The 9717-nt window shown below is 37.5% G+C and overlaps 1 protein-coding gene across 1 annotated transcript; it reads left to right on the forward strand.

The window, feature by feature from the left end:
* The first annotated feature begins 166 nt into the window (after window positions 1-166).
* On the forward strand, window positions 167-9090 carry synj2bp (synaptojanin 2 binding protein). Its single transcript, XM_073833770.1, has 4 exons — window positions 167-324; window positions 2674-2810; window positions 7655-7750; window positions 7849-9090. The coding sequence occupies exons 1-4, from the start codon at window positions 261-263 to the stop codon at window positions 8014-8016; spliced, it is 465 nt and encodes a 154-aa protein (XP_073689871.1). The 5' UTR covers window positions 167-260; the 3' UTR covers window positions 8017-9090.
* The last annotated feature ends 627 nt before the right edge of the window (window positions 9091-9717 follow it).

Raw genomic sequence — 9717 nt, forward strand, 5'->3', positions numbered from 1 at the left:
TTGACCCATACTGTGTATTTTTGGCTATTGCTACAAATATACCCATGCTACTTAAGACTGGTTTTGTGGTTCAGGAGCACATTTAATGCAACGTTTGTATATCAGGCAATGAAGTGCACTGTGGAAGTTCCGGTGGTGTCCGTTAGGAGGCAGTGGCGATTGCGTGTATATCCCGACAGCATTAGAAGAAGCAGGCGGAGTTCCGCACGCTTTAGGAGGGTTTTGCTGTTCGGGAATAAAAGTGAAACTTTTCCGACATCATGAACGGATCCGCACACAATGCGCCGAGCGACTACGAAATTACGCTAAAAAGAGGCCCGGCTGGTAAGTGTGCCTTTTTCTTCGACTTCTCCCGCACTGTTGGAGCTGTTGAAAACAGAGTTCAGCCCGGCGGTTCGCTACTAGAGGTTCGGCCCGCTCCTGCAGGAAATGCTGACACAACTGCCGCCGTGAACACGAACACATAATGCGGACCGAAAGCGTTCTGCAGACGGTCAGATTAGTTTTTTTCGGAGACGTTCGTATTATTATGAAAGCGAAAGTTCAGTTGAGATTAGAACCTGCACAGTACGCCATCAACGTTATAGACCCAAATATACAAACAAACACATTTCTGACAGATTAAACCACACAATATTAGGCTGATATTAACGTTTTTAAAGAGTACTCAATCCGGTCCCGGTCCTTTAGTTACGTTTCCGAAAGCTGACAGTCTCCGCTGCTTGTTGACTTTGATTAAACTGTTATATAATGCTTTGGTGTGTGTGACCTCTGCGAGGTCATGGACTGAACTGCTTTAATCACTCTGGACTTTGATATGTGATACAATAGTATTAGTGTAAAACAATTGTAGATACTTAATGCGTCATCAACACTATAAGCCAAATTAGACTATTTAACTAATACCGGACCTGCCCCTGCAAACAATCCAGTTGTCAGTATTGGAAAGAAAATGTCCTGTTTTTAATCTGCCGTACATAAAATGGTCTTTAGACCCCATATAGTATATAACACATGATCTTATTATTATAATTAAAGAATATCTGGTGCAAAACTCTCCTCTTGTGTGCAGTGACGCATGACTGCTAAATTTAGATTTAGAATAAATTACGTTTTAAAGTCTGCTTGCTTTTATTTAGTTTCTAAATCTTATAGATCTAGTAATGTTTAATCAGAATGTCATGGTTATTCTGGTTAAAAAAAAAAACGACAGAAATCTGGTGGTTCTTTATGTACTGCATAATTTCAGTAAATTTTTGATTCCGAATTAAAGGAATAGTTCATACAAAAATGAAAATTTGCTAAAAATGGGTTCACTTTCGGAGCATCCAAGATGTAAATTAGTTTTTTTTTTTTTTTTTTTTGCATCCGAACAGATTTGTAGAAATTTAGCGTTACTTAATTTGCTCACCAATGGATCCTTTGCAGTGAATGGGTGCCGTCAGAATGAGAGTCCAAACAACTGATAAAAACATCAAAGTAATCCACATGACTGTCAATTAAGGTCTTTTAAAGCAAAAAGCAGTGTGTTTGTAATAAACAATTGAGTTGTTAAAGCATTTTAACTAAAAACCGTCGCTTCTGGCCAGAATTTTGGCTTTTTTGGCTTTAAATTTTGACGAGATGGCTTTAACATTTCTTACGTTATACATTTATTAATATCTGTTTAATCTTTATTACTTATTTTACCATTTCAAATAATGGCTTTCAATTTGAATATATTTTAAATATATTTCAGCATCATTACTCCAGTCTTCAGTGTCACATAATCCTGCAGAAATCATTCTAAAATGTTTATTTGCTGTTAAAAAACATTTAGTATTAGTACGATTGTAAATATTTAATACGGTTGAGTACTTTTTTTTCAGGATTCTTTGATGAAGAGGAAGATCCAAAGATCAGCATTTATTTGAAATACATGGCTTTTTGGAAAGAAATTATAGAAATTAATACTTTTATTTAGTAAGGATGCCATTAATTGATCAAAAATGATGATAAAGACATGTATAATATTACAAAAGATTTCTATTTCAGATAAATGTTGTTCTTCTGAACTTTTTATTTATCAAAGAAACCTGAAAAAATTCTACTTTGCTGTTTGCAACATAATAATAATAATAAATGTTGAGCAGCAAATCCGAATATTAGAAAGATTTCTGAAGAATCATGTGACTGCAGTAATGATGCTAAAAAAAATTAAATCACAGGAATAAATTACATTTTAAAATATATTTAAATAGAAATGTTATTTAAAATAGTAAACATATTTCAAAATGATAGTTTTTTTTTTTTTTGCTGTGCTTTAGATCAAATAAGTGCAGGATTAGTGAGCAAAAAAACATTACAAATCTTACTGTTCAAAAACTTTTGACTAATAGTGTATATTATTAGTAAATCATAGCTTTTGTAGTAGATATGAAGTGTTTTGCACGACAAGGATTGCATTTGACAGTGATATTTTCCATGTGTCTTGTTGTTTCTGTATGTTTAAAAAAGCAATGAGACCCCTCTGTCTTAAGAAGTGATGTCTGGCAAGGATCATGTCTCTTTCTTCCCCCTTCCCCATTTCTTCAGAAATCACATTAAGGCCTTCAGAACATATTTCAGGCTCAGTTTAATCATGTAAGTAGTTCAAACTGGTGCTGTGTGTAACATCCTCTCTGTCTCTGTCAGGTCTGGGGTTTAATATAGTGGGTGGAGTGGACCAGCAGTATATTATGAATGACAGTGGAATCTATGTGGCAAAAATTAAAGAGAACGGAGCGGCTGCACTGGATGGACGCCTGCAGGAGGGAGACAAAATTCTTGCGGTAAAACCACTGTAATTTACTGTATTAGTTAACGAAGAATACTTTAATATTACTTAATGCTTGAGTATCTCTATGTTTAACTTTGAATCAATACTGCCACTTCACTATACAACAGCACAACTGTACATGAGTGATTTATTGTAAATCAATGCTTACTGTAATCCTGTGGACGAACCTATTTAGCTTTAAAGCAGTCCTCAGAATGACGATAGCACAGCATTTGTGGTTGTGTTACCAGAACAATAATATATATATATATATATATTAAAAAGTTAAAGACTTAAAAAGTCTTTAAAAGTCTTAAATTCAGTTTCGGTAGGTCTTAAATAGTTCTGGTCACATGTCCGCTAAAATATCTTCAGTCTTCATTACTTAATTTAGGTCCTGATGGAAAATATCAGGTAAATCATAAAGAAAACGCCGTTCTAACAGCGTCTTTAAATCCATCTTGACCGCTCCCAGCACCCATACCGTAAGTGCACGATTAGACGCGCATACAAAAAAAAGCGCGGCTGGCGTGACTGTGTATTTTCAAGACGCGACTGGCATGACCGCAGTCACAGTGTCTGATGGACTGAAGATTTTTTTCTCCCCCTGTGGTAGTTACTGCGTCTTTAGACAGAATCACAGTAGCAGAATACAACAGTAGCATAGTCCAACAAGCTTTTTTTCACTTGTTCATATCTGCAGATACCCTGAATTGTAGAATGGCCTACAATTCTACAATTTTGTAGAATGGCCAAAGTCAGATTTGGAAACGCCTTGAAAAAAAAGTGTGTTTTTCCAAAAAAAATTGTATGTGTGCAAATTGTATAATATCCAAGGTGCACATTTCTAGTAATTGTGCAGTTAATTCTCATTTGTATTTTCAGAAAGGTCTGGAATATTTGTCCTCTCCCCAAATTTGTCACTAATTTGTCACTTTACACTCTACACTCAATCTATATACATTGAACCAAACACTATCATAACATCTTAGCTGATAATTTAATATACTATATTTTTGGGAAAACATCCCATGTTTCGGTTGTGACTTCACATTTTCGCTAGTGACATTTTCGGTAGCTTTGGTAGCGACCCCATCACATTACAGAATTTTAACTCTCATACCAAAACACTACTAAAAACATACACGTAATATACTAAAAATTTGCATAACTGTACTAAAGTGGTTTATTTCCCCCAATAGAGGATTAAGTGTTCCTCCTTTTCGCTACTGAAACAATAATGACATGTAGTGATTGTTTCGGTAGTGACAATTTTAAGGAATGACTCTTAAAAAAACAAGGTTGTCATTACCGAAACTTCACCAGATGTTTTGGTTGTGACAATTTTAAGAAATTACACCCAAAAAAACAAGGATGTCCCTACAGAAACTTCACCAAATGTTTTGGTTGTGACTGTTTTGGTAACGACAATTTAAAGGACTGATACCCAAACAACAAGGATGTCACTACCGAAACTTTACCAAATGTTTTGGTAATGACAATTTTAAGGAATGACACCCAAAAAACAAGGATGTCTCTACCAAAAACTTCACCAAATGTTTTGGTTGTGACTGTTTTGGTAACGACAATTTAAAGGACTGATACCCAAACAACAAGGATGTCACTACCGAAACTTCACCAAATGTTTTGGTTGTGACTGTTTCAGTAGTCAAGTCAAGTCAAGATTATTTATACAGTGCTTTTTACAATACAAGTTGTGTCAAAGCAACCTTAAAGTATTAAAATAATAAAGTAAAATGTCAATAATAATGCAAGAGTTCCATATTGCAACAAAGTCAAATTGGGGAGGACTCATCTAGTTCCCATGGCCTTGTGCCGGTGGCCGTTTAGGGTAGGAGTTCTTTCTTGATGATCTGTCTCTGGGGCTCATCTAGTTGACACGGTATCCGCTGACATTCGGCTGAAGGTGTTGATCCACCATCTGCTCTTGGTTTGGACTGGATCCGGGGTTCTGCAGTGACCATCTGATCTGGATACGGACTGGATCTCGTGGCTATTGTGACCTGGGAATAAGAAATAAACAGACTAATATTAATGTAGATGCAAGAGTTCCAAGTTGCCACAAAATCAGATTGGAGAGAACTCATCTTGTTTTCGCTGTCTTGCGTCGATGGCCATCTAGGTGATGAGGTCTTCACTGATGATCTGTCTCTGGGGCTCATCTAGTTGATGTGGTCTCTGCTGACATTCAGGGCTGTAGAGGATATCTCTGGGTGCTGATGGGCACGGACTAGATCCGGGAGACTAGTGACCGTCTGATCTGGATACAGGTGGCTACGGTGACCTCGGAATAAGAAGGAAAGATACTAATATTAGCGTATGGCATTCTTCTTCTGATGCAACGAGTACATCAGGTGTTACAGGAAGTGTCCCTGGTTCCGGTTGACCTAAATAATGCAGCCTAACAATCCTTTAACGGATTTGGATTATGAAATGTCTTAAGTGTAGGCCAGGTTAAAGACATGGGTCTTTAATCTAGATTTAAACTGACAGAGTGTGTCTGCCTCCTGAACAGTGTTAGGTAGATTGTTCCAGAGTTTGGGCGCTAAATGTGAAAAAGATCTGCCGCACCGCAGTTGGTTTTGATATTCTAGGTACTATCAAATTGCCAGAATCTTGAGAACGCAGTGGACGTGAGGGACTATAATATGATAAGAGCTCGCTCAAGTACTGAGGAGCTAAACCATTCAGGGCTTTATAAGTAATTAGCAAGATTTTAAAATCTATACCATGTTTAATAGGGAGCCAGTGCAGTGTTGACAGAACCGGGCTAATATGGTCATACTTTCTGGTTCTAGTAAGAACTCTAGCTGCTGCATTTTGGACCAGCTGGAGTTTATTAAGCATGCAGAACAACCACCCAATAAAGCATTACAATAATCTATCCTTAAGGTCATGAACGCATGGATTAACGTTTCTGCATTTGACATCGTGAGCATAGGTCGTAATTTAGATATTTTTTTAGATGAAAAAATGCGGTTTTGCAAATGCTAGAAATGTGGCTTTCGAAGGAAAGATTGCTATCGAATAGCACACCTAGGTTTCTGACTGATGACGACGAATTGACAGAGCAGTCATTGAGTATTAGACTGTGTTTTAGGTTATTACATGCAGAGGTTTTTGGTCCAATAATTAACGCCTCTGTTTTTTCAGAATTTAGCATTAAAAAATTTCTTGCCATCCAATTATTTTTCAACTATGCATTCTGTTAGTTTTTCAAATTGGTATGTTTTTCGCCGGGCCGCGAAGAAATATAGAGCTGCGTATCATCAGCGTAACAATGAAAGCTAACACCATGTTTCCTGATGATATCTCCCAAGGGTAACATATAAAGTGTAAAAAGTAATGGCCCTAGTACTGAGCCTTGAGGTACTCATACTGCACTTGTGATTGATATGATACCTCGTCATTCACTGCTCCGAATTGATGCCGGTCAGATAAGTACGATTCGAACCAAGCCAGTGCAGTACCACTAATGCCAACATAATTTCCAAGTCTATTTAAAAGAATATTGTGGTCAACAGTATCAAACGCAGCACTACGATCCAGTAGTACAAAAAGAGAGATGCATCCACGATCGGATGACAGGAGAAGATCATTTGTAACTCTAATAAAAGCAGTCTCAGTACTATGATACGGTCTAAAACCTGACTGGAAATCCTCACAGATACCAGATTTTTCTCTAAGAAAGAACACAATTGTGAGGACACTACCTTTTCTAGTATCTTTGACAGAAAAGGGAGATTTGAAATTGGTCTGTAATTGTTTAATTCATTGGGATCAAGTTGAGGTTTTTTAATTAGAGGCTTAATAACAGCCAGTTTGAAAGTTTTGGGGACATATCCTAACGATAGTGACGAATTAATAATATTCAGAAGAGGATCTATGACTTCTGGAAGGACCTCTTTTAGTAGCTTAGATGGAATAGGGTCTAACATACATGTTGTCGGTTTAGATGAGTTAATAAGTTTATACAACTGTTCCTCTCCTATAGTTGAAAATGCATGGAATTGTGCCTCAGGAGATCTATAGCATATCTGATGTGATACTGTAGCGGATGGCTGCATAGTTACAATTTTATCTCTAGTAGTATCTATCTATGTAGTTAAATAGTTCATGAAGTCATTACTGCTGTGCTGTTGGGAAAATTCAGCGCCTGTTGGTGCTTTATTCTTCGTTAATTAGCCACTGTATTGAATAAATACCTAGGGTTATGTTTGTTTTCTTCTAAGAAAGATGAAAAATAATCTGATCTAGCAGTTTTTAATGCTTTTCTATAGGATATGTTACATTCATGCCAGGCTGTACGGAAAACAAGTAGTGACAATTTTAAGGAATGACTCCCAAAAATACAGGGATGTCACTTCCGAAACTTCACCAAATGTTTCAGTTATGGAATAACTCCCAAAAAAAGTGTGCTTAATTGCAGAAAAATGGTGTTCGGTAGTGACGTTCCTTAGTTACACACAGATTTTCAAATTTTTAAACACCTTTACCTCAAAATGATGGGACCTATCTACTCACCATGTAGGTACGAGAGAGAGGGACACATAAATATTTCCTGATCATAAATGTAGGGGTGTAGTTTGGTTTTCAGTTTCGGTAGTGACATGAAAAATGTGGGACACGTTTTTTTTGACAAATTTCCTAATTTACAAAGAAAATATAAAATGTATATATTTTTTGGACTTCACTATCAAAGAGATCTATCAAAAAGATACTTTTAAAAACATCGATTGGGGAAAAAATGTTTTAATAAGTTTAAATTTAGGGGTTAGGGTTCTTGATATGACCGCTTTAAAATGAATATTGTATATGTGATTGTTTTTTGTATAGATAAATGGCCAAAAGTTGGACAATCTGTCTCACGGTGCAGCAGTGGAGCTGTTTCGGTCTGCAGGGGAAGATGTGCATCTTCACATACAGCAGCGAGTAAGTATTGAAGGCTATGGCAATCGTGATGTTGATTGTGTGTCTTGAGAATTCCCAGTAAATGAATCAGCTTCACTGACATGTGTTCAAATCTACAGCCTATCCCGCAGAACGGCCCCACCAGCTCTCGTGCCGACGGAGAATCTTCATCTGTTTTCGGCACATGGACAATCTATACTGTAGTCGGCCTGGCAGTAATAGCAGCTGGTTTCATGGCTTACAAACGCTTTCAGTTGCACCCCCGGGGGTCACGGGGCCCATTTTAACCCATCACGTGATTACATGACATTTTACAGACTAAGTCTTCCTTTCTTTTTCTTTTTTTGATCTGTTTCTGCTGAGGACCCAAACATGAACAGAGAGCAAAAATGGAAAGCAGTTAATGTTAGCAGAATTTGCAGATTTTCTTTAATTGTTTATACCATGTTATGACCACACACTTGTAGCTGTAACAGGTTTTCACAATTCATTTGGTGATAATCATTGGCGCTTAACCAGAATACCCAGCATGCCTGATGACATTGCATGGTGGAATAAGGGAACAAGGATGATGAGCACGGTGTTTGGATCAACAGCTGCAGAAATATCCATAATCTAGACCGAGGGGCTGCAGGCAGGAGAAACCGAGACCGAAGTGGAGCTGTGTTTCTGGGCAGAAGACAGGCCCACAAAAGAATGATTTTCCTCCAGAGCGCTGGAATGAGCCCACGGTGTGCCATTAGATTTTTTTTTTTTTTAGGTTTTCTCAGGTACCTGCTTGTGCTATGTTTGAAAGCATGCATGATGTGAATGGAGTTCATTTTTTTTTATCTTTAATTTTTCACTCATCCATGTTCAGACATGCAGGATGCATTTCTGTGGCTGCGGTAGAGACTGGGGACGTGAAGGTGTTCGAATTGTTGATTTGCCATCAGGGCTTGGCCTTGTATTTGCTCTTCCTCCCTCAGGGGAAAAAAAACTAGAGGTGGCACTTGTTAGAATTCACAGTCAGAATGAAAATGATATATTGTTGATGTTGTATATGGCTTGTGTTTCTGGAATCGTCTTGTCTTGTACACTAATGTTTTTCTGCACCTCTCTCGACTCGTGCCTTGCCATGTTGAGCTGCTGGTCTCAATGCTGCTCCCTGTCTGCTGTTTTAGGGGCGGCAGCTTGTCTAACTGTAAAAGCTGTTCTGTAAGTGGCAAATGTGTGTTTGTGTCGTCATGGCGGTTGTTCTCTAGGTCTGTGTAGATGATACCACATGTATCTTCATGAAATGCTCATTCACCTTTCACAGTTAAAATCTTGTTTCTCATTCACATGCAACATACATTAAATAAATCATTTGTTTGAAAGAACACATTTATGTTTGTGCGCTTCTCAGTGTTTGAAATGTGTATGTAATAAAAACAATTCAAATGGCTTAAATATGTGGTGAAACGTGAATTTTCTCCATATAGTGGACTTCAATGGTGCCCAACGGGTTGAAGGTCTCAATGCAGCTTCACAAGGACTCAACATGATCCCAGCTGAGGAATAAGTGTCTTATCTAGCAAAACGATTGGTTATTTTCTTAAAACAATAAAAATGTATACACTTTATAACCACAAATGCTCATCTTGCACCAGCCTGACGTCACGCATTACGTAATCAGGTTGGAAAGGTAAGGCGTGGCGTAGGCAGAAGTACAAGGCAAACCAAAGGTAAAACCACAATGTTATTTTATTAGATAAGACCCTTATTCTTTGTGTAGAGCCCTTTGAAGCTGCATTGAAACTGTAATTTGGATCTTAAACCCATTGGCTCCCATTGAAGTCCACTGTATGGAGAAAAATCCTGTAATGTTTTCCTCAAAAACCTTAATTTCTTTGCAACTGAAGGCAGAAAGGATCACATAAGGGTTAGTAAATTATCAGGAATTTATTCTGGAAGTGAACTCCTTTAACACATCCTATAAAAGATAAGGTTAGTGATAAAATCTTTTT

The sequence above is a fragment of the Garra rufa genome, chromosome 2, assembly GCF_049309525.1.
Source record: "Garra rufa chromosome 2, GarRuf1.0, whole genome shotgun sequence".
Classification (NCBI taxonomy): domain Eukaryota; kingdom Metazoa; phylum Chordata; class Actinopteri; order Cypriniformes; family Cyprinidae; genus Garra; species Garra rufa.

Bases quoted from the DNA above. Each gene is read 5' to 3' on its own strand.
- synj2bp (XM_073833770.1), top strand. From the start codon at position 261: ATGAACGGATCCGCACACAATGCGCCGAGCGACTACGAAATTACGCTA. The intron at 325-2,673 runs GTAAGTGTGCCT...TGTCTCTGTCAG, and splicing joins GCTAAAAAGAGGCCCGGCTG to GTCTGGGGTTTAATATAGTG. The intron at 2,811-7,654 runs GTAAAACCACTG...TTTTTTGTATAG, and splicing joins AGGGAGACAAAATTCTTGCG to ATAAATGGCCAAAAGTTGGA.